Source organism: Porites lutea, chromosome 4, assembly GCF_958299795.1.
Source record: "Porites lutea chromosome 4, jaPorLute2.1, whole genome shotgun sequence".
Lineage (NCBI taxonomy): Eukaryota > Metazoa > Cnidaria > Anthozoa > Scleractinia > Poritidae > Porites > Porites lutea.
In genome coordinates, this window is record NC_133204.1 from 5,052,833 (window position 1) to 5,078,093 (window position 25,261).

General features: G+C 40.1%; 3 protein-coding genes across 4 annotated transcripts; all 3 read left to right on the top strand.

Annotated features, from left to right (window-relative positions):
• Positions 1 to 1,057: 1,057 nt before the first annotated feature.
• Positions 1,058 to 13,787, top strand: LOC140935383 (uncharacterized). 2 transcript variants are annotated; one of them, XM_073384930.1, is made up of 4 exons: positions 1,058 to 3,239; positions 7,416 to 7,676; positions 9,222 to 10,573; positions 11,901 to 13,787. In XM_073384930.1, exons 1-4 carry the CDS (start codon positions 1,178 to 1,180, stop codon positions 12,936 to 12,938), a joined length of 4,713 nt encoding a protein of 1,570 aa, XP_073241031.1. In that variant the 5' UTR covers positions 1,058 to 1,177; the 3' UTR covers positions 12,939 to 13,787. The 2 variants fall into 2 exon arrangements, with proteins under 2 accessions (XP_073241031.1, XP_073241032.1); XM_073384931.1 differs by lacking the exon at positions 7,416 to 7,676.
• A 3,284-nt stretch (positions 13,788 to 17,071) lies between these two features.
• Positions 17,072 to 20,186, top strand: LOC140934020 (uncharacterized). Its single transcript, XM_073383705.1, has 2 exons — positions 17,072 to 17,159; positions 18,247 to 20,186. Exon 2 carries the CDS (start codon positions 18,267 to 18,269, stop codon positions 19,146 to 19,148), a length of 882 nt encoding a protein of 293 aa, XP_073239806.1. The 5' UTR covers positions 17,072 to 17,159; positions 18,247 to 18,266; the 3' UTR covers positions 19,149 to 20,186.
• Positions 20,187 to 21,139: 953 nt separating this feature from the next.
• Positions 21,140 to 24,990, top strand: LOC140933994 (transcription initiation factor IIA subunit 2-like). Its single transcript, XM_073383682.1, has 4 exons — positions 21,140 to 21,288; positions 22,442 to 22,546; positions 22,970 to 23,096; positions 24,516 to 24,990. Exons 1-4 carry the CDS (start codon positions 21,217 to 21,219, stop codon positions 24,542 to 24,544), a joined length of 333 nt encoding a protein of 110 aa, XP_073239783.1. The 5' UTR covers positions 21,140 to 21,216; the 3' UTR covers positions 24,545 to 24,990.
• Positions 24,991 to 25,261: the final 271 nt, after the last annotated feature.

A 25,261-nucleotide genomic window follows, 5' to 3' on the forward strand; every position in this document is an offset into this window, starting at 1 on the left:
GGCTTTCGTACTACGAAAGGGATATCCAATCTATTTTTCTAACGTAGTCGAAATGCGATAGAGTGGGTGAGTAGGGGCGCGCCCTGATCTTTTTTTCTCTCTTTAAATTTTTTTTTCAATTTTTGTGTTTTTCTTCAATTTTCTCCAATTTTTTCATTACGCGAAAATGGTTGGAAATCGGTTTACGGAAATGGTATTCTTTGTTTGAAGGCGGTTAAATTCGCTTCATGGAATAATTCCCAGCTTCGTAACGCCGATGATAGGGTGCGCAGACTGTCGACTTTCTCTCTTTCTTTTTTCTAGTGTTAGTGCTCCTTTTCCTTGTATGCCTGGTGTCCCTGCTTCGAGTCGCACTTTTTTACCCGTATAGATTCGTATGTTCCCCCTATGTTGCTTGTATGTACTCGTATGTTACCCGTATGTACTCGTATGTTACTCGTATGTAGTCGTATGTTACTCGTATGAACTCGTATGGTGTTTTAGTCACGATCTTTGGCGAACTTTCGGTTTCTAAGCTGTGAGAAAGGCGAAGCATGTCAATCAATCTTAATTATGTTGCGTGGGAAAAAAGGCTTATTTTATTAAAAGTAAACCGGAAATAACAAAAGATAGGTTGTGTGTGAAGCTTTATTTTACTTGAAGTAATTAATATTTACTTGTCTTGAAATATTTCTTAGCTGATGTAGGCTCTAGTGTAAAGACTACCATTAATAATTTTAATTATTTGTTTTAAAAAACAAATCCGGGAAATTCTTTTGTTTTCGACTTTCCTTGTTCCCGGGCCTTGTTCTCGAATTTCTGCACGAGCCGATTGCTCCTGATTTCTGCTTTTAAGTCTGTTTCCAAAACACCAAATGCGGCATAAAAGTGCGAACAAAATAGAATAGAAGTGCTTGTCGCTGTGTTCAGATTTTTGGTTGCGGTGAACGGAACTACAGTCCCTGAATTTTTTGTTGTTTTTTTTTTCACCGGAAGTGTGTACACCCGCCTTGTTGACCCCAGACTTCTGTCCCTTTGACTGCAAACGTCCTTTGTGTTTCTCCGCTGTCATATTCCTTAGTGGGTGTTTGGTATATATTTATGTCTTCTCTGATATTTAAAATCGTGCCTACACGAAAAAAAAAATTGGGAAAACTTACCCCGTGAGTTTTTAACGCTATGAAGAAGCGAATGAATAATGTCTGCCTGTGATAATTTCGTGGAAAACCTGTGGAGAAAGGGAAAATGTGCCAACTGTTTTCAATCACGCGAAAGACATCAAAATGATGACAAAATTCAAGGCGACAACAACACGGCGAACATACATGATCAAGAAGGAGGTCATAGTCCTATAGCGCCAAATATTGAACAAGCGGTTAATTCAGTGAAAAGAGAGGATGTTAAAGAGGGAAGAAGTCGCCAAGAAGGTGCAAATGGTATTAAAACTATCGCACCTTGTGCTCCCACCAAAACGGACAACAACAGAAGTCGCAGCGATAGCATTACAAGGCGTACCGGCAAAACAGATGAAACTCCCAAATTGTTTGTTGTTAATAAACCAAAGCCGGTTCCTCGATCCAAACCAAGACCGCCCTCTCGAGTTGTGGACGGAGGAAATGGGCTGATAAGCCCTCAGCAATCATCTGATGCGCAAAGCGATTCCATGCACGAAGACTCTCTTGGGAAATCCCACAGTAACGCAAACTCTTTAGAAAGTGTTGAGCCGCACACGAGTGTTCTTTCAAAACCAGATCACGATACTCAAGTGATTCAGGTGCTTGAGGAGTCAACAAACAGTTCGGATATCGAAACGGTCCGCGAGACAATCGAAAAGGAGGAAGCGGTCACCGACATACAAGTTTCTACGAATTTAGATTCGACAGGTCTCGAGGGCAGTGAAAAAATTTTGTCCAACAATGAAGCCCTTGTGGATTCTGGTAATTGCGAGAAAGATCTTTCAGAGCTTACGTTTATAGACAATGATGACAGCGATGGGGATGGTTATGTACCGATGAAAAGCAATGTAGCTTTGTTCACCGCCGAACCCATACGCTTCAATAGTATGCGCAAAATAGATGTCAAGATGGAAGCAAACTACGAAGTCGGTCACCATTCATACGAACAAGAGATCAGTGACGAAGAGAAAATTAAAGCGACAAACGCAAGCGATTCTGAGGCGCACGAAGAAAGGAGAAATTCCTCAGGCGTTTTAGAATTTCGAAATCCTTTGTGCTTGATCTCAAGCAAGACGAGATCGAAAAGCGTCAATTCAAACAGTTCTGAAGAATCTGGAGGCACGTGTGATAAATTGATTCCTAATAAGATTACCGGTAAAGCCAGCAGCACCAAGCCATCCTATGTAAACAGGCCAGCCAGTACAACCAGCACCGATACAGGTTCCAGCAGTCATGATTCAGGCTATGAAAACACTCGCAAATCAACTAGAAGTAACTCAACAAATAGTTGCTTGGATGTGATCGCACCCGGCGTTACAGGTGTTGTAAACACTGGAAATGAGAATTCAGCAGACCTTGCTCGCATGAGTCAAACAAAAGGTGACATTGTTATTGAATCCAGTGGGGCTTCATGTAGCTCTTGGGGGAGTAGCACTTGGGACAGCTGTAGTGCATCTGATTTTCAAGAAAACAGCTGTGAGTCAGTGCATGTGGAAAAGGCAGTTGGAAGACTTGATGTAAGCAAACCTGACTCTGTTGTCGTTACGACACAACCTAAGAGGGAACATATGACTGAAGCAGACAAAGGTAGTGGTAATGCTAACCACACTTATGTAAATACCACATTAAAGCCATTTACGAAGCCATACAAAGTGGTAGATATCAGTTCAGGTGTTTCAGTTCCTACTACCGAGGGGCAAAGTGATGTTCCACCTCTACCACCAAAAGAAAAGGACCTGAAAAAGGAAAGAACAGGTGAATTGAAGAGTCATGTTTATCTTGAACCATCTGGCGAAAGACAAGGCATTCCAGAACAGGGTCCACCAGATGAAAGGAAAGATGTTATCAACAATGCCAGAGAAAGCGCTTGTTCTAGTCCCCCTCCTAACCCAGCCCCTAACACTACAACAGACAAGAATGGGGTAGTGCGCAGAGCTCCAGCTCCTAGGCCACGCTCCAGAGTTCCATCTCAGTTTGGTACGTTGCCCAAACCTGCACCCCGTGCGTCAAGAACGCCTAGTGATACATCTAAAGTGGACAACAAGGAAGTTAAAGAGCTGAAAGTGGGCACCTCGCAGCCAGTTGGTTAGTATAATAAATTATTGTTTCATTTAATATAGCTAAGTGTGTTGAGTCATTCTCTTATGGCATGGTGATAACCACATTTTTTGTGTTTGTCTTTTGTTTTCGTATCTTTTGCCATTCCAACTGTAGTACTGAATCTCTTCTTGACAGCCCCCATGTAGTTTGGGGACATTTTCAAAAGGTGTTGTTATGGATTGAGGGGGGGACCTTTGTGGTAGTTTCTTGGTGATGCGGATGGGTACAGTCACCAAAATGAAATGACATAATACAAAAGATTGAAAAGACACTGAACATGAGTGCCTGCACCATGAAACAATAGGTTCCTGCAACACCAAGAAATGCCTGTTTTTACCCAGAAGTAGCAAGTAAATGGATAAAAAACTAGAATACAGGAACATGATCACTATACTTTAGAGAGGTGACCATGTGGAGAGCATTTTAATCAAAGAGCTTAAGGCAATGAATAGTGAATTGATAAAAGAAACAGGAGGTCATTGTATGTACATCCGGTATGGAGTTGCAGCCATAAAGTAACTTCTGGAACACTTAAAATATTATTAATGGGTCTTTTCCATATAATATATATCTTATTTGCCTCAAACATGATGTGACATTAAAGATATTAGCTGATAAATTAAGATGCTGATATCAGATAACCAAATGACAAAAGTTTTCAATTCATAACGACTTTAAAACTCTTGATCATACAATTCACCTTTGCCAAAAAAATAAATATAAACTATAACAGTACTTCTTTAATCTAATTACACCTGGAAACAAGCATTTGTTTTTCTGTCTATGAAATGTGTGAAATGAATTTTTATGGTCTGCTTATAATTTGTTATCAGCTTGATCACCTTGTCCTATTTGCCATTTTTGACTTTTATTATCATTTTAACACTGGGTCATTAACCCCTATTTACATGTAGTCACTCAGATTATCTTTCTTTCAATGAAACTGAAACGAAAATTTTTTATTATCTTTTTCAACATAAACAAAAGGTATGCCTTGGGATGCAAATAGATAATATCCAACCAATGTTTTTTTACCAAATCCTTATATCATTTTTACTTTTGTATTTCATGCTGATTTTGGTCAGTTCGGTGAAAAATTATTTGCTCTTCTTGATATATTATGAACAGGCATCATGATGTTAATCGCATACGGGAATAACGATTGAATCCCTCAACTCCTTGTTACATAGTTTTACATTGCAGTTGTAGTCATATCCTTCTAGTAATTTCACACCAGCTACCTATGATCACTCAAAACTTATAAGCAAATGTCAATCTATTCACATCACTGCTTTAGATTTGAACAAAAATAATAACAGTTGCAATGCTAGATCAGAGAAAAGTGTTAAAATGGCATCACTGACTTTACAACTTTACTGGTAGTGATGTCTAAAGTTGTGTTTGATTTTCCATATTTTGCAAGAAGAATGACACAGATTAGAAAGATTGCTACGGATTCAAATTTATTATTGTTTTGATGGGACTTTGGAGTGTTGCAATGATACATGTACCTTATTCCTGTAAATTATCTAATATTAAGTGGTCCCAACCTTTTTGAATGAGAATCAACTGATCATGTGAGAAGAGAGGTTTGAAACCTGTTCCATGAGTTGTGGCCATTCAGCATACACCGTAGATGCTACAGTATACATGTACTTTGACAACAGAGGGATGTGAGTCTTAACAATAAATTATAGAAAAAAACATGATTTAAGCTATTGGATATTCCTTTTGAGTTTTATAGTGAAAGAGTGGAAGATCCAATATCAAATGAAGGTCATTTTTTTCTCTGTTTCCTTTTATTCATGTGATTCATAGAACACAATGCAAATGCAAGGAAAGAAAAAATTATATTGTTAATGGCACGATGTGAATAGCACTATAGTTCTGTTAAATATTATGATGTATTTTTTTGCTGGTTTTATTGGAATGTTTTATGAATGGAATATTCATTTCCCTTTACCTCATCAATTATGTATTCCACATGTTCCTTGTCTTTGCCAGCTTGGCACCTGTTTCTGTTGATAAATTACACAACTGAACATTATTTTTTATAGAATTTCTAAATAAAAAGATGACAATAATTTTGTGCTTAGTGTGGTAAGAAATGGCGGCATAAAGAACTCTCCTTTTGATCGTCAGGTTGGAGAAGGCCAGCTTAGTTTTAAAGAAGGCTTTTTCTCTATGAGGTTAACTATTGGTGGTTATGATTTTACTTTAAGTTTTAACATTTTGAATTAAACATTTTGGATTTAAAGGGGCCATTTGACAGTCATTCATAAAGTTAGGGGATGCTCTGCGGTGAAAAACTTAGAGAGATGACTAAAAATCCTCTGCCTTTTTTATTTCTTTCTCACTCACTATTTTCCGGTCGTTTGCCATCCTATGTCTGGTTCTTTGATGCCAATATTTGAGGGTTTTTTTAAATTTTTTTCATTATTATCAATTTTTTTTTTACTTACGGTAAGCAACTCATGAACTTACTGCCATTCCCTCCTCCCCGTTTCCCTACCAACTATCCAATTTCATTTAAAATTTTAATTTTAATGGGAATTTGAGTGAACTCCAGCGTTGCCTGGGAAACTGATTCTTCGGTTCCAGAAAAGCTGGACTCAGCATTTCTGAGTGTTCTGTTTTAAAAATTGGCATGCCCCTAGACCCCCTGAGGTAGCTCACACCTTCGGGGCTCATAAGCTGTTTTGCAGCACCAAAAAAATTTGATCACGTGGGGTGCTTTTAGATATACGTCCGCCACTTTAAAAGACTGTTGAAAACCCTGCACTGTGTATAACAAACATGCCTGAGGGTGGGGTGTACCTTAGAAACTTCTGATCACAGATGTGCCACTATTGGTACCCCAGAACCTAAACCAGACTTAGTTCAACTGAATTTTGCTACATTTGGAAATTAAATAGCCATACTGGCAAAAACATTTCCCTTAGGTGCTTTAAGCTAGAAGAAGAATAGGATATACTCATGAAATGATTTCCAGGCACAGATCCAGGATAAAGACTGACCAAATTTCTAAATGAGTGCCGAAGGCGCAAGCAAGGTCTGGGGACGGGCTCCGCCATGAATTTTTTGGATTTTTACTCCTTAAAGGAGGCCTTTAAGTCCCCTTTCCTGGTTCTCTGAGTCATTCAGAGGGGATATTGGCCAGTTTTCAACTTGGAAAGTCTTGTATTATTCAAAATATATTTGACTATGAAAAATGTGATCCATTTCCATAAAATGTTGGAAACTGGTGTGGATCCACACCTGACTTGTTATTATAGCTGAAATCAGTGTGCAAAGCTTAATAGGTAGGGGGAGTAACTTCCATGGGTATTTCCTACCAGAGTGCATTGCATAATATTAGCTTTAGCAACCCACAGGTAGATGGCAGGTTTCTAGACTTTCTCAAAGCCCATTTGCAGTTTCTGCTGGTTGCATCACTCATCTTGTGACTTAATGCAGTCAATTTGTGTCCAAATGCTGTGTCCCACATTTTAGCCAAGTGTGTTATTTAAAATATCAGATTAATATGGTTAGCAAATGGAAGGTATAGGGAGAATGGAATTAAAAGGTTATAGCTAAAAGTAAATAGTTAAGAACAAACAGCCAAAAAGTTGAACCCATGAAGCTCTTCTGTTTGATGAAAAAAAAAACATGGTTTCAGCAGAATGGTGTGAGTTGCCTTTTAATAAATCTGTGACAACTACCTTGAATTAAACTCAACTCTACCTTCCCTCTAAGATCGTTTCATTACATTCATAATAGCGGAGAGTAATTTTAAACAAAGAGTAAACTAATAAAAGTAAGCATTTTAAATCTGCTAAATGTAAATAAACTGAGAGTTGCCAGCTTGGATCATATTGATTTTAACATCTCTACATTAAATCTAAAAAGAAGGATAAAAAAATAAAATAAGGAATGGCTATGACTGAGGGCTTGCTTGCATGCTAGCTTGTTTGATTGATGGGTCTTAAATATAAAGCATTTAAGGGCAAACGACTTAAGTAACAAAATATAATATTATAAAATATTTAAAACTGCAATTTATAATTTGCCCTCTGTTAATTTGTGCCAGCTGCTTGGTGCTTGTTTATTTATCTTAAAAGGAGGCTTTGTTACTATGCATTTCAACTGACACTTTTCTATTTAATTTTCTTTGTTTTTTAGTTCCAATTACACCCCTACCCAGTACCCCTTCTCCCTCTCCACCCTCCCTTGAAAGACTACCCTCATTAAGGAACTCAAAAAAGGCAACGAATCCAACCTCACCCCCTGTCCCTAAAAAAGGGACTTTGGATCCTGGGAGCTCAGATAAGCCATCTGAAAGTGTACCTTTGAGTCCAGTGAACAGTGAAGGCATTGGAGCGGGGGAGACTCAAGAAGGGCCCATCAAGCCCAAAAGATGTGCCCCACCACCTCCCCTGTCTGGTAAGCTTGCACACGTAACAGGAAGCATTAGCACAGTTAGACCTGCACTTAGTTGTAACAACAACAATAAAAAGAACAGTTTATTCAATTTGAAAATGATTTATCGGGGCTATTAGTGGTGGGTAACAATACAATGGTATTCCCCTAGTGCTAATTATAAAGTGGTTTGCACAGTAACGAGGTAAAGCGGTCAAGATGATACTGGCATTGAAAATGTTGCTCATTAAATGAGTTCATGTTCTTTCAGTCTCAAATGCCATTATTTCAACTCACTCATGAAGTTTTTTCAATTGTAGGTCTATTTTCCTATAGTTCAATTCGTAAGGACAGTTAAGGGTTAAAAAGGGAAACAAGTAATTTACTGTCATGTGTTTACGCCAGCCGGTTCGCATCATAGTTGTGTATTGGACAGCAAAAGATGTTAGAAGTGACATTATCTACCAACTGAACAACAACAGTACTTTATCAAACTGGGTTCTGTGCTAAGACCTCAAATATTTTCACGAAAAAGGAGACAGAGAGATTACTTTTATTCTTTAGGGCTTTGCTTTTTTCCTTCAGCGATGAGGAAGTTTCATAAGCTTTGCCTTCTTTTCCAGCCTCTTACTCCACATCTGACTGCTGAGTCTGACTCTTTCCTCATCGTCCACGTCAATAAACTGACCAGCCCGTGGCACAGTCCCGTTCCCTCTCCTTCTTCTCCTTTGATTTCACTTTTCCTCTGTTTTCACTTTTCAGTTATAGTTGCTGTTATTGATTTTTCTCCTCTTTTTTTCCTTTCTCCCTCCAAAACCCTTCCCCCCCACCCCCTTTCGTGTGGTAGGAAATCATTCTCTGACATCTTAAGCTGTGCTTTAGGCACCCAGAGTTGGTAGCAACTCAATTGTGGCAAAACAGAGAAGTGCCAGAACTCTGAGTTTGGGAGGCATTTTCAAAAAACCTCCCCTTTGTTATCAAAGATTGCTTCTGTGGGGCGCCTTGTTCCAGTGGTGCAGTCTGTGCTGACAACCCAACACCTTTCCTTATTGGGACCTTTACCTTTAGCTTGTGTCAAGAGTATTAAATGCAGGCTGCTGTCCGTCAGGGGCCTGGCCTCTTGCGCTGCCCGTTATTTTTTCTCGCGGTCATGCAACGTTTTTTTGGCAAGAAGCATACGTGACGAGACAAGTAACAGCTGCTCGGGAAACTGTCATGTTGACCTTATTTTGCTGTCTCGTCATTTAAAATCCTATTCTTGTGATCCTCTCCTAGTTCTACAACGTTTTATAGTCTCACCTTTACCAAATTATTCAGATTATATCAATATAGACTGACAACGTTATGTAGTGGTTTTATGGACTGCATAATATATATAGTGGTTGAAAAGCTGAGATGTTTTATCGTTCCAAACACTGTTGCGTTAAGTACTTTCTCTTTTTATTTTCCTTTAGTTCGTTTTCTTCCTCTCCTTCTTTCATATACATAATATTTTTTTCATTTTTAGTTTAATTCGCATACGTATCTCAGATTTTTTTTCGACTTCTCATGTATTCTGTTTTTGTTTAGCTTCCAGTCCCCCACCACCAAAGTCGCCGGTTTCTCGGTCTGTCACCGAGGCAACAGTCAAGCCAGTTAGTCCCAGTCCATCTAAATCAAAGCCCACTCGTTCCTCGTCCTTTTCTGATGCGCATGGCTCCAACGTGAGTTCACCGCCTCCAAAAGTACAGCCGTCTCCCAAGTCAACCCTAAGGAAAGCTTTTGCAAGTATGAAGAAACTTGGGGGTAAGAGGAAAAACCGACATAGCAAAACCATCGAAATTAGCGGTCCAATAATATCAGGTGATGAAATGCCGGGGATTTTCACTTACAAAGAAGCAATGCCACAGCAGGCTCCTTCAGAAGAGAGACCTGCTGACGTTGACCACACAAGTACGTCAGACACAGAAAAACCTGAATCGCCTGTGACAAAAGTTGCCGTTAGGCCAGTCATGTCTTCATCTGCAGCTGATCCCTCTTCTCCAGTTTGTTCTTCTCCAGTGAACACACTTCAGTCGGATGGAAGATCCAGTAGCGCTTCATCCCCTATCATGCAGACTGAGCCAGGAATTGGCTACCAGAATTTTCCACTGTCCAAAGGCGGGGATACTTTAGAGAAGCCCAAAAAGCCCCCTCGCGTAGCTAAAGTTGTAAAGCCATTGCAACACAGTGAGCCGAGTCCGGATGAAGAAGCTGTAACGAAGAAGTATTATGATGACGACCAGACGTATCTACAGCCTAATCAAGACGAGTTGACTCTCAAAGTTGAAACAGCTTTAGCTAATTTGAACGATGCTGAAATTCTCGCAGAGGCGTTGTCAAGAGTTGAGCAAGAAAAGTTGGGGCCTCTTCCAGCTATTCCACGATCGCGGCAAGTTCGCTTTCGGTGTGACGATTCAAATGCGTCAAACACATCCTCAGAAGCCAAAGTAGAACCTCGACGACCAGTGCGAGTCGTGTCGCCGACTCTCATTAACGGATCCGGAGATAAGGGAGATTTCAAATCCAGGCCTAAACTCCCATCTAGACCTCCAAATACAAAACCTTCCGGGCATGCCATAAGGGAGCGCTCACACAGTTTTGAAAACCGCAGTCTGGAAAGGCACAGACCAGCGGTGGCACGCAGTAGAAGCTTGTCCAGCGGAAGTGGTCTGGAAAAACGCTATAACAAGATTTTAAAGCTGCAGTTGCAGACGCTGGAGGACATGATTCACTCTTGGAGGGACGAGCTCCTTCCTGATGTTGGTGTAGATTTGTGGGACACGCGCTGGTCAGACTACGAGGCTCATGGGAACACGTTGGAGGTGCGCTCTCCTGGGGCAATTCTTCTGCCCGTTAAATGTGCCATGTTTTGGGAAGGAAACAGGAAATTGCTTGCGAAGGTGAGTACCCTCAATTGCGTTGAGTAGATAATATGGATTTTCTTTGCTAGAGAGTTACTTTTCGACGTTCCTTTTGGAAGGAACGCGTGACGAAACCCTATTAACGTCCGTGTAGGAGGCGAGCATTAAGCGGGCTCTCGCAGGACCGTCGTTAGTCGCGGTCCGCTAAATACAGGTTTGCTTTTAGGGGAATATGAGCCAAAAAATAGTTTCGGACTTTCAGTGACTCTTGTCTGCTTAATAAGGTATGCCGGTAAATATGGACCATGCGGGTTTTACTCTAGTTGTAACGTCACGCTGTAACTTTAGTTTTGTCTTGTGAGAGTTGAAAGCATTATCAACTCTTTGGATGATAGCCTGCGAGCAAGCTCTCCTATTTGGGTAAGCGAAGTGAGCCTCGCGAGAACGCGCGAGCGAGGGGGCCGCGCGTTCTCGCGAGACTCGCTTCACTCGCCCAAATAGGAGAGCTTACTCGCAGGCTATTTGGATGAGTAAATTTTTTACTGGAGGATTGCACAACGAACACGAAAAAGCTCCCTAAATTACGCCGAAGAGAAAATGATATGCACAGTGAAACGGACACTCAAACCTGGAGACTTGAAAGAAGATTGTCCAATCTCGACGTTTTATAAAAACAAAAGATTCTCAAGTTTTTTTGCAAACGACCAATAACATTCATAAATTGGACGTGCCGTTTCCTGAGAGGTCAGGTAAGTTCAAACGGTTTTAAGTTTTTATCGGTTGCAAAGTGAAATACTTCAATTTTATTGGTCCGTTTCCAAAAAAAATTCAGAATCTTTTGTTTTCAGAAAACGTTGTGGTTGGAAAATCTTCTTCCGAGTATCCCAGTTTTAGTGTCCTAGCCTGTTCCAGGTGTTCACCAGTCCTCCTCTACTTTTCATCGCTTTCTTTACTTCGCACCGCTCTCCACTATCTGAACGCTTGGAACAGGCTATTAGTGTCCGCACTGTAAAGCATGCAAAAATATCGAGGTCAAAGGGCTAGCTTCGTTTTGGTGAGCTACTCTCAGGTTGTTTTCGTTACGGGAAGGGCAGGGCGAAAAGAAATCACAATTGTGAAAAATACCGGATTCCAGACCTATTCAGTGAAAATGGAAATTTTAAAAACCCCTGCCTCCCCCTCCCCCATTTTTCATTATTCATCAGACAGAAAGCTTAGCACTAAGGTAATAGGATGATCGTCGTGATTCGAGGGAAATTAACTGATGGTGATGTAGTGGTTCGAGCGACAACTCTTTGCCCCTGGCCAACTCTCTGTATCTTGTTACGTCGGATGTAAATAGTTATGTATCTTTTAATTTTTTTAGGTGGAGTACCCGATACCATCTTCGAGTTTCGCGTCACAAAGATCACCTTTCAAACATGACATGCGCGTCTGCGAGTCTCTGCCGCATCACGTGAACGTGTCACGTGTTCTTACGCACTTTACTGATAACGTATCAGGTGACGTTATTAAACAAGCTGAATGTGATTCGTATGAAACAACGGTGAGCATCACAGATCAAATCCCTTGTGAAACAGTGGCGGATTTTGTCAAAAGAAACAAAGAGGAACACGAAAATGACCCTGAGGCTTACGAGAAGAAGGTTTGTCTTCTCTTGCTTCAGCTTTTAAGCGCAATAGATCACTTACACAAGGAGACCGTCGTTCATCGGGATCTGAAAATGGAAAATATGTTTTTGACGGATTGCGGGCTCTTGTTTGTCGCCAATTTTCAGCATGCGCTGCAGCAGGCGAAAGATTCTCGACCCAGTCCTTTCATTCTACGAAAGAACGCGTCCAGTGATCTCGGCGGGAACTGGGAACACCTTCCTCCGGAAATACTAAATGCACCAGAAGAGACGGATTTGTTGAATTATGAAAACTGCGATAATTTTGCGGCTGGGTGCTTAATGTATGAACTACTTCACCGACCAAACCCGTTTGGTGTTAATCCACTCCTGATTCAGCAGGATTACGACCAAACAGATCTACCTCCAATTCCTACAAGGTCAAGATTTTCTAGGGGGCTGGGCAGGATAGCGCGTCAGTTATTACGGAGGTATCCTCAAGAGCGGTTGTCTGCCGGGGAAGCCCTCCAAATGTTTCAAGTGTTGCTATGGGGACCAAAAGACCTCGATGACGACAGCATTGAAATTGGTGTCAGCGAGTGGCTAGAAACCGAGCGTGCGCACACGGTTGCAATGATCGCGCGCAACCAAATGCAGAAAAGTTATAGCCAGGTCGATTTCGTGGAGACGTTCATGAAGTGCCAATTTCTTGTCGACGCCTCTGCAGATTCTTTGTCGTACATATATCAGCATCTTGAACTGGACAAGGAACATGGGGAGAACTGTTTAGCTTAGCTATTTATGAATTTTGGCTAGATATCGGAAGACAAAGTAACAGTTGTAGAGGTTTATCTCAGCCTTACATATCTTGGTATGTTATATTTATTTTTCCCTAGTACTAGAAGTTTTATATCTCTTTCTTTCTTAAACAAAACGTTCTAAAAGTTCTTTTAATAGAAAAAGATAGGCTCTGAAAACTTCATTTCAAATAAGTTAAAATCGCGTTATGTAGCCCGCGAATTCTGCCGCCTGTCATCGCTCGCCGTCGCAGGGACGCCTGCACGAAAGACGGGTAGTGGTGAAAGACGACTGTATTCGCAGGCAATTAAAACTGGTATTCAGTGTTAATCGCTGCATTTAAGATAAGAGCTGTCACTTCGTAACGAGCGATGTTTAGCAGCGTTCACTTGTCGTCGTTTGTTTTTGTGTTTTACTGGTCACAGACTGTGATACTTTTTATCTACCGAAAAGCCGAGCACAGAGTGCCTGGGCTTCAGTTTTAAACCCTGTTAAACCCTTTTGCTTCTAGGCGTGGTCAAAGCAAAATTCGATTGACAAAAATTATAAAAGTTATTTTGTAAAATACGGGAAAACAAACACTACTTCTGAATATGAGCGACATTTTTGAGATCATTCATTTCAAAAACTATAGATAAAAAATGCTGTTGCTCCAGTACTAAATACATGACTGTCCTCGAAAAAGAAATTTCGTTTCTGTCGTATTTCATCGTCGCAAATGTGAAGTTCGTAGTCTTCCATAGCTTTAATATTTGTTTAACCAAATATTGTCCAAATACTCAAAAGTTAGAACTTCCTTGTATAGCAGAAGAAACTGCTGGGGAGGTTTTTAACACTTCTTTACTATGAATTGACAAGAGAGGATAAAGGTTCCCCTATCTTGGATTTCGTCAACAGACTCTTAAGTTCGAACTATATTATTGACAGCTGTGGGAGTGGAAGTTTAAAGTAATAGCTTAGAAAAGCGGAAAAAACGGATGTTCAAAGATTCGTAAGAGGATAGTAATTTAATTTATTAATACGTAAGTTACCATAACCTTGTTCCCAGGGTCCTGTCCTACTCGGTCCCCGGAGCAAGAGAGAGTAGGAGGGGACCCTGGGAACGAGGTTGACACGTTACCGTAAATTTTTCTTATTCAAGATATTTATATTTAGTTGTCTGAAAAGGCCTCAAGAAACATTTTAGTTATTTTTATTCTTGGGAGAAACATATTCCAAAGAGAAAGTAATTATTAGTCTTTTCGAAATTATAGAATCTACAGATTTTATTTATGAGAGGTGATATTCTTAGTGACTTGTTTAGGTGGAGCTTAAAGGAGCATTGTCACGTTATTTCCACTCACAGAAGTTTGCAAAGGCAAGATGAAAGAACTTTTCCAATTTTTATTCGTATTAAAGTACTGAAAATGTAGTGATAGTAATAGCCACTCAAAAGTGTTGCATATTAGGCGGTTTCGTTTAAACGTTCACATTTTAGACTACAATTACAAAACTCGTCTCCTGAGACTTCACTATACTAGGTCAGGGGAACTTGGTTATTAAACCAGATGTTTCTCTGTTTGAACCAGACTTGATTACCATTCGTATTCATTGTAACCTCTTACATGGGTGGAGGGAGCAAACCGGACTCCTTAAAAATGGTTGGATGTCGGAAATGTAATGATTTTTGCACAACTTCAACATTACTCTTAGTATAGTGTATACTGTTTTAGAAGTATATCATTAAAGCGTAAACAACTGAAAAATCCTCGTGGCACTGCTCCTTTAAGGCGCTTATTTTCGTAAATGTATTGCCTCATGCTTATGAACGAACAAATTTATTTTGTGCATTTTCAAAAAAATTGTACTTTACGTTTGAAACTTGCCAGGGAAAAGGAATCCATTCCGTCTGAGATTAAAGAACTAGCGCTTGTGTGGTTGTTCGTAGGTAGCCCTAACATAACAGTAGGTTTACGCTTATGAAGCTAGCATGAAGCACTGAGCATTAGCACCGAGTTTGTAAATTGTAAGTTCAGTTTATTTATTTTGAACCTGGAAAAACAGCCGACTTCGCGACACCACCACTGGTTTCCGCGCGAAAGGAAAGGAACGAGGAACGAGCGCGGAAATTCCATACTGATGACGTGCCAATACCCTGGTCTGGGTGAGGCCTCTGATTGGTTAAAGCAATTTCCCTTGCGGCACGACCAATAGGAAGCAAAAAGAACCACTACCCAGATCTAACTGATACGTCATCAGTCTGCTGTCATTCCTCACACGTCATGTCGCCGGGAAACCAGTGATGGTGTGGCGAAATTTCGGCTGTTTTCTCTGAGGCTATTTTATTACCTTTTAATTCTCTATGTGCTTCAGTGTCAACTGAAAAGAGTTAAGTTATGAAGAAGTGCCCTGCTTAACATTGTAGGTTTGTAGGGCTACCGAAGGTCGCTGTTTATGTGTAGATTGATGCCGCAAGCTGTGCAGAAGTTTAACTAAAAGGCTGACCTTATATGCATTGGCTGCGTCGATTGCATAAACCGAGATAATGCAAGCACAGTAAAACGAAAAAAAATGTTCATCTGCCTTGTTGCGCCTAATTGTTTTATTGGTTGTCTGGAAGTACCTTTAGCACTTGTACAAGATTTAACGGTAATGAGTGTCTCCTTTCCCTTAACTGTTATAATAACAAATAGTTGTTATTAAATTTTAAATGAGTAATAATAAAATAACTATAAAAGATCATTTGTTCAGTATTTTCTAGGGTTTAAGAAGGATTCTCCACTTGTTCAGTTCGTTAAGTTGCTAACGCAGACGCATTCGCGGTAGTCGCTTCTCTCCCGCCCGAAAAGATCGAGAAGCCACAATCGCAAATGCTTCCTTCTCTGTTTCCACACAAATATGGAGGCCGGAAACCAACAGAAAGAACTGTCTTTGAGGAGCTTATAAAAGATTAGAGTTATATTATACTGAGACGAGAAATGTTTAGATAGCAAAATCGGTGACGTTTTTAACCCACATAAGAGCTTTCCCGGTCGCAATCTAAATGCCGAGTCACGCAAAAGCTTGGAAATTCAAGCGTCCTCAATTGCAAAACGAAGAACGTCCCTTTCGCACCGAAACTTTGCATAAATAAAGGTGTTTTACGGAAAAATACGTACTGTTTTGCAGTCCATGAAAAGTACAATCAAATCCTTCTTCCCCTGGAATCAATAAGGAAGCCGCGAGAGGACTTAAAACGTATCATAAAAGGGGGAAAGTGTCGTCATGTTAACTGAATGAAGACGACTTTTAGGCCAGTTAAAAAACGTTTCCTCTTTCTGCTGCCCATTAGATACATTCAAAAAAGACCGAAACTTTCTGTGCCCCCAAAATCGAATTGGTAGTGAATAATGCCATTTTCTCTGTAAAAACAAGTGCCTCCTAAAGAGGGAAAGTGCAATCGTTATTTAAGTAATAATATTTAACTGAAGTATTGTTGAAAATACGGATACAAGTGCAGAGCGAGCCGTGGCAATGGGGTTCTTATTGAGGTTACAGATCATTTATTAAACGACTGACGTCCTTGGTACTTGATTATCTCTAAACATATCTGTATACCCTTTTGGACAGAAAAGGTAAGCCTTTTCATCCCTTTTGACTGCAGTAAATGCACCGTTGGATGTACCTAAGGCCTGAAAAAGTACCCGTTTCGGGAGCAGTCTCCCCGCATCGCCATTATAGGATATTCCCCCCCCCCCCCCCCCCTCCTCATTCCCTCCACCAGAGTGTTAGAACGAGTACATGCGTTCGTTTCCCTCTGTCTTTAGCCTTAAGTTTGTCTGTACGGAAAATGTCCATCAGTGCTGGAATTAGGGGAAGGGCACCGGGGGACCTAGACCTCCTAAATGTTCCCATCAGACCAGATACATTTTAAAGAATTTAATGAATGCAATTATTACAAAAAGGCTGTAAAAATATATTGGCCTCCAATAACAATTAGCCTGCTACACAGCCGTTTTTAGTGTCGTCACGCAACGCTCCTCGGGAGGAGCATTGCGTGACGACTCTAAAAACGGCTGTGTAGGTCGGGGGGAGGAGACTAAATAACAATCGGATTGCATGAATGTATGTAAATTTATTCAAAGTTCACTTCGCACATAAACGTTTGTCAACGTCAACAAATGCAAACGCCAGCTTCCACTGCTACCGTTGCGTAAATCCCTACGGCATTCTAAACCCGAGCACCTCCGAAAGGCGAAGGTAACTCACCGAATACTCTATAATTGTTCTTGTTATTATAAATACCTCCTAACTTTGTGTAGAGCTTTACATTATGCCTTGCATCGTATCGCCGATCGCTCAAAAACCACGCCTAAACTGGCGACCTCTATGCTGAACAACTAAAATGAAGCGTTGTAAAACGACGAGATGGAACAAAGAAGTCACTATGGAGTAAACGTTTAAGCGGTTACAAATAATCTAAAAGCCCTAATAACCTAAAACGACTAACGCTTAGTGATTTATATGATGGGCTATTTGTAGCACTTGAATCCTCACTCCACTCCAGTTATTTCTCAGTTCCATCATTTGTACCACACGGAAAAACAGTCTGGACTTGGTTTTATAAAGTTGAGTGTATGTATGCAGGAGCTTTCTTGAACAAGGCCGGTCTCTGTGAAAATGTATGAGGAATGTTCAGAAACTCATAAGGGGTTCTGGTATGTTTGATTGCTTTTTTGCCTGGGATAGTTAGGGAGTTAAAAAATCAGTTATACCATGGCAACGACGACAGCGACTGAACGTCGTTCTTTCAAACTCCATCGCAATTATTCATACTCGCTAAATTTATCAAAAACGCCTCATTAGGTAAGGAAGTTCCACGCATCAAATGCTTAGAGATGGTAATTTTTCTTCACCTCCTTCCCAGGCTCCTCTCCTACTCCTTAAACGGCAACTGAGGACAGGCTAAGAACAGATATTTTTCAAAAAAACAGTCGTTTCTGCCGAAGAAGGATTTAATCAGCTTGAAATACTTCGCATGGACTGTGTGGATATTTTGACGGGTTTCTAAGTCCGCACTCTCAATGAGAGGTCTGAGGCAAAATGTTAGCCTGCTAGCAAGCTCGCGTGACTTTCCGCGACTCACCCAAATGGAGGGCTTGCTCACAGGCTAAGGTAAAATTAGTGTCCAAAACGCATTTGTCTTTGACGGAAAAAAAACCCTGGATGTCACTGAAACAAAATGTGTCAAGAATGCATCTTTTAGTGTTAAAAGCTATTGGCTGGGAAGGTATACTTTAATTTTAATCGCGTTCTAACCTCAATTCGTATTCTTTTCCTCTTTCAGGAACTGAATATCCGGTCGTAATGCTGCCTCCCTCGCTCAAAACATTGTTTTCTGCCGATCGTTCTTTATCGCTGACCCCAACCGAACGTTTTACTCAATGGTCATCCTTGGTTTACGTTCTTTTGGGAACATCTATGCTCCTGATACCGTCCATGTGGGCAGACTTTTGGCAAGCCGAGCTGGTTGGTCGAACTTCCGGTTACATACAACTTGGCGCGCTTTCCCTCGCTATCGAGGGTTTTTTGCTGATCGTGGCATCCAGGTCTCGCCACAGAGTTCCCGGTCATGGCCATATCAACATAACAGTGTTTACAAGGATAGTCCTCATTAACTTAGCTGCATGGAAGTTGTTCCAAGCAGGTACGGCTCCAGTTCGCTACCTTTTGTTTTTTGTCGCGCTAGACAATTCGTTGGCGGTGGGTACATTCCTGGTCTGGATCTTCACCGAGAAAGACGCTACCCTTGTTTTGTTTTTCAAAGAGATTGCTGGCCTGGTCTTTAGATTTCCGTCCGGCTCCTGGTCCTCATTTGCGGTCGTTGTCACAGGCATTGTTCAATTTGCTGGTGGCGTGTACTTAAAAAACGTCGAACACTTACGAAGCGCGTTGAACTTGGATCCTTCAGCAGGCTACTCAGACACCTTTCTGGGTTTTCACTTCAGTTTGAGTATAGCTCACGCAGTACTTTATATCTTCAACGGTCAAGCTGTAAGCAGGTCGTTCAATGCTAGCTGCGTTTTCTATCGAGTGGCTATTAACATGCCACTAGTTTTCCTGTTAGCTGTAACTGGTAAAGTAGAGTTGATTTTGTCTGTTTTTCTGATGTGCGCAGATTTCACTTTTGCCATGTTTATTTTAGTTTTTCTTTACTGTGACGACGTAAACAACAAGGAGAAAAAATAGCATGAGCATGTTTCTGTAACTTGAGTTAAGATTTTATCACATTAGTAAAATTCAAGGGTGATAAAAGTTTGTAAAGGTCTACCGGCTTTGTAGAGCCCTCAGAGCCATGCCATAGTAACTCCTAATAATTAATTAAAATTAATTAATTAGTATTTTTTTCATAATTTTTCACCTCAAAACAGACTAATATTATGGGAGGGTCCCCATTTGGTTTAACCGTTTTAGCGGTAAAACAAAAAACTCGAGTTCAAAGCCTCTTTGAACTCGCGATCGGGGCCCAAACTTCAGGTTTGCAGGACTGATTAGATGGCAGCTTTTGTTTAACTATTCATTATAATTCTTCTCCAGTTTTTCGGCATTTCTTTATCCAGCACGTGTGATTTGAGCGATGCCGTACAAAGTGTTTTTAGCGTATATCGGGCAGGGGAGGCCGGGGAAGCCAAGTCCTCCGAGATGAACCGCTCTCTTGGACATTCCAAAGAACCTGGTTTTCTTGGTTTTAACGAGTATTCCAAGAAACTTAAGCTGCGTCTTTAACTGCGAAGGTCTTCTCTTCATTTATTTCTTCATTCCGCTTTTCAAATAAATGAAATTCATTATTCATCATCTAAACTTCTACGCCTTGCTAAAATCCAAGGCAAAACGAAAAATGATGATATGACCCCAGCAGCAGCAGCTAGAGCTGGACCATCCACTGATCAATCCATGTCCACCCAATATGGCTTACGGTCCCTAAAATTCGCTGGCTCTCGCCTTTGGAATTCCCAGCCAACAAATATATCTAACTTAAATTCTCTTAAACTGTTTTGTAAAGCTCCAGAGAACTCTATGCTTAGTCCTTATTCTAATTAAATATTCATCTATCAACATAGCGTGAAGAAACACTTTTTCAAAAAAAAGCAGTATTCCATAATTCTGTGTTTAACTATATTTTCGGGGTCACTAGATTAGCTTTTGCCATTTGGCCATGATCCCAAATTGCTCCTTATCTAGATGTTACAATTTTTACTCTTTACTTATATAAATGTATTTTTTCTGTCTTTGTTAATTCAATCTGTATCATATGTAAAATCGAGCAGAGTGAAACAAATCTTGTCTTTTCTTGTCTTGTCTTGAAAGTGATATATAAGTGGCACGAGTCGTACGCGGAGTTGTAAAACAATGTGACCCTGCGTGACAGGCGCAAAAAAGGGGAAGACGGAAGAAGAGCGCGAAAGGGAAAAGGTAGACGGAGGGAGGGAGGGAGAGGGGTCCTTTTCCCCGATCTCCTCTCCCTTTTTCCCTCTTTCCCCTTTCCCATGTTTCGACGCCTGTCACGCAGACTAAACAATGTTTAGCACTTCTGCGATTTGTTCAAAGACACACAAGTTAGAAGTAGCTTTACACTCAAGCCGGAAAAAAAGTGTAATTATAATCGATACTCAGGCTCAAAACATTATATTAAAACCACTGCATCGCGCAGTTGGCAGCCCAATGAGCCCACACTATGGGGATCTTGTCTCGATATACGTTGAAGGCAGTGATTTCTTAGGTGAAGTTTTCTCATTGGAACTTTTTTTTATACGGAAGCCTGAGCTCTCGCAGTTCATGATATGCGTCTAGTTATTCTCATGCCAACAAAACCCATTTTCACGAGAAAGTCTCGTGACACTTTTTAATATGTTAGATGTTTTGGAACTCAAAAAGGTCCTATTCTTTCTTAGGGAAATGGCATCTTATTTGTAGTGCTGAGCTGGGCTGATTGAGGTCGCTGCAAGCATCTAGACTCCCTATAGGCGGGATTCAGGCACCGCTGCGGCTTTTGATTGGACGAAATATTTTTCTCACATGTGAAAAACGTCGTTAATTCGCACCTCTAATAGACTGCAAAATGGTCGGTTTTTTTTCTCAAAACTGGTAAGCAAAATTTCGACACTGCCCAGAAACTGCTTGGGTGTCCTGTGGTATAAGTTGTCTTAAAGCATATAGCCATATTTGGTAAAAAACAAGATGGCGGCTCAGCGTGGCATCCAAAAAAGGAAGCGGCTGGGAGCAGAGCAGTATAAAAACTCGGAACCGCTCTGGAAAGATGAGCTATCAATTGTATCGCAACACAACGTTAGGGAACAGCCTACAGGAGAGTTTAGATGAATTAATTCAGGTAAACTACCAGTTATTTCTTCTTTCTGTCTGTGGAAAGAGGGGATTTGGTGAAATCCACGAAGATGTATTCTTTCTACCTAATCGCGTGATGTCGTTGTCTCAAAGCCACGTTTAGTTGAATTTATCTGTTCGTTGCGATCCCGTTTGTACGGACTGTTAGTCCAAAAATATCATTCGAGATGTTCATTGTCCACTATCGTTAAAGGCCAGATTTCTCATGTTGTAATGAATGTTTCGAATGGAATAGTCGTAGGCGGTGAATGTTTTGTAGATTTAATGGCGGTCCGTATCAGGTGAACAAGGTGTTGACTCCATGGAATACAAACCTTAGGTCCAGTCTCTGGCGGGATTCACCGTTGTGTTTCTGCGGTGTTAAATGTTTTGGTAACATGTAAGATTAAACGGAAGAATCGATATCATCTGAGCTTTTTCCACGATTGCAAAACCAAGTCAAAGGAACATGTAAGCTTGCCGTACTTTGGTTTGACTCTACCCGGCTCTAGAAGAGGAGGAAGTTAGTGTAACTAACTTTTTTCTCAGAGACGTCTCGTAAAATTTTATCTGAAGCAAATGAATGCAATTGTAGGTAAATTCGCATACCATTTCAAAATCACCTTTAGGCCAAAATACATTGCTATTGCCAAGAGGTTGTTTTGTGCATGGTTAAATTTAGATTCTGACTAGTTACCATAAGTGCTTAGAAGGCTGGGGTTAAACCCGTTTGAGGGCATTGAAACCCTTCAATAATAGCCTATAGCACACCATTTTCAGCGGTAATTAGCAATCTGTAAGACTTAGCATGAAAGAAGCCCTACCTTACGCAAGGTTAAACCATAACTCTAATTCTGCATGCCACTAATCAGTTTCACATACAGTCTGTACCCTATTTTGGACCAAAATTCTCTGATTTCTACATGTATATCCTATCCCACACTGCACTTCATTAAAAAAACTTGACGCTGCACTGTGTAAAAAAACCTGATCCTTCGCAGCGGATTGGTAGCTACAATGGCTTCAGAGTGCCACTGTGAGGCCAATGGACTTAACCTTACGTGTAAAAATTTGTCTTCCTTGCTTTTATTTAACTTGAGACTGAACTATTACAGGTACCTTATTAATGTTGCTTCTAAAGTTATCTTGTAACCTTTTAGTCACAACAGATTAGTCCCCAACTTGCCCTGCAAGTCCTGTTGCAGTTTGATAAGGCTATCAACCATGCCCTCTCTAACAAAGTCAAGAGCAAGATTAGTTTTAAGGTTAGTTAACACATTACATAAATAACACCATATTGTTTTAGTCAGAAAAAAGAGCAGGAGTTGGAAAATAATAAAGTGTTGTAATGAGATGCAATGACTAGAGCAAGATGTCCCATCTTTTTTTAGGAACTGAATCATACTTTACATCTCTCCTTCAGAATTAAAATTTTTCTTACTTATTGACATAGTGTTAACTACACAACAAATCTTTTATTCTCTAGGGATTTTGGGGGGCCCAGGTTGTCAGAGAAACTCGCTATTATCTCTACAATAAAAATAATTGTATACAAGCCTACACTTAACAGTACAATAAAAAATAAAATGAAAAATAATGTGTTGTATTGAAGTATTCACATCAGCATATGTTGGCTTTAACAAGTTGAAATAATGAAAGCATAAATCCATGTCTCTGTTTTATTTCAGGGTAGTTTGAACACATACAGGTTTTGTGATAATGTGTGGACCTTTGTATTGAATGGAGTAGAATTCAGGGATATGGGAGAAGTTGTCAAGGTGGAAAAAGTGAAAGTTGTGGCTTGTGATGGAAAAGGTTTGTGTGGCTACATTTAAAACTTTTTTGGAATGTCATTGAAATGAACTCTGTGTGCTTAATTATTATCTTTCAATAATTATTATTTAAAAAGTCATTATTTTTTAAAGGAAATGGTAAACATACCACGTGAGCCTTTTTGAATCCTGAATGGCAGTTTCATGGGCGTTATTCCTTTGCTGGGCAAAAAATAGTTAAATTATAGCTCAAACCTTTCAAGGAGTAGTAAACAGAGTATGAATCAAAGACAATAACAGCAAACCCTCAGATGAGAAACCATGTACAGTTGCCACAGCAAAAATAATTAAGAAATGGAAAGTGCGCAGTATGCTCTTACGTTGTGCTTTTACAATGTGTAAGAACCCTTCTGAAAACAATAATGATTTAATATTGCTGTGAACATTAGCATGCCTATGTCTCCAGGGAAGGGCCATTGGTAGCTTTCTGGGAAACTGTTGCAGAAGGTTCAGGGGAATAGTATAGTTATAGAGCTTGTGCAAATACACAAGCAGAGAAGAGGGCAGGTTCCTGTTCCTGTATTCCAGTTTTTATAGAGGGTACCAAATAGAGTTCCTCAAGCATATATCCCAACCCAAATTTTACCTCAATCCAGTAATCCTGGTGGTTGTTCTCTGCATACTACCTTCCCACATTCAGCGCATGTTTTCAATCCCAAATCTTGCCCCCATTTGGCCCTAAAATCTCAAATCCTGGCATTCAAATAACACAAATATTGGTTTGAAAAAAAATCTTTGGAAACTCTCTTTATAGTGTGGAGTGATAAGCTTCCTACCAAATTCCAACACAGAGGGCCAGAGGCTCATTGGCTTCTCACCCTTGACCAATCCAGCATGTTGGACCTACCTGAAGTAAAATCTTTCAGTAGCATAGCTCTTGGAATCAATGAGAAATGCAGGCTTTGCATGTACTTCCACAGTAAGGGTCACAAGCCTGGAGTTACCCTCACCCCCCAGAATGGAGGGGGGGGGAAATGATAAGTTCATTTATTATGCATTGTACTCACTACCTGTCTTCTCATTGGCTAAGAGCTTACAGTTAATTTTGGAAATCAGAGCAACCTACAAATTAATTAGTTATCTGCTAGCAGATTAGTGATAGATCTGTAGGTTGCACGCGCAATGCATGATTTCTTTGAGCAATGTCAAACTGTGTTCCTTGATGCTGTGTTTGTCCTTATTTTCTTAAAAACAATGTATGATAATACAATTATTATCATTAAATTTGGTTTTTGTGATATCCAGAATAATGAAGGTCTTGGTACAAGTGTTATTAGCCTTGGCCTTCTGCTCGGCTGATAACACTTACCTTGACTTTCATTATTCTGGATATCACAAAACCTCATCCAATAATATTGTTTAGTAATAATAGTTCTTGTTTTTTTTCTTTTTTGACTTTCAGCTTCAGCTGCAGATGCGACAGGCTCGTAAATGGAAGTTCAGCAACTCACAGTCTTTCCAGAAGTAACAACCCTCAGCAGTGTTACTACAGGAATTTATTTCATTTTTGTTAACTTAAAGACAGCAGTTTCAGCAACCTGTTTGACACATGCTGAGCATTTTAACCATGCTTACATTCACACAATTCTGATCCAAAAAGAATTCACAGAGAGAGACATACCTTAGTGAATGTAGGGTATTTTGGTTCACATGAGTGATCCCTTTCTTTGTTAGCTAATTTGGATTTTTTTTTAAATTAATATTATTACAAACAGATTCTGCTACATTTATAAGTATGCACCAGAACAAAGTGATGTTGTACTGTAATGTTAGTCATAACTGCTACCTTTGTATCATGGAACTTGTCCAGGCAGAATCCTTGTAATGATCTATTTAATATAATAATTTTCAATTAAATACAAAGACAAGTATTCGTGTTTGTTGGAAAAATACTAAATTCCCTGAGTAAAATTAATTTATTGCTGACTTGTCATCCTGTGGATGCATTGCCACTAGATCCACATCTTATGTACATGTATTACAGTGGGGCTGTCGGGAGCCAAAATCTGTGGCTCTTGTTACAGCCAAGCTTACTCAGTGGTTTGAGTGACTTAAGGCTGATAGTACAGAACAATTTTGATACATGCAATATCCTTACAATAATCCTATGACATGAGTTGTATAAATCAAACCTACAAAGGACTTGTT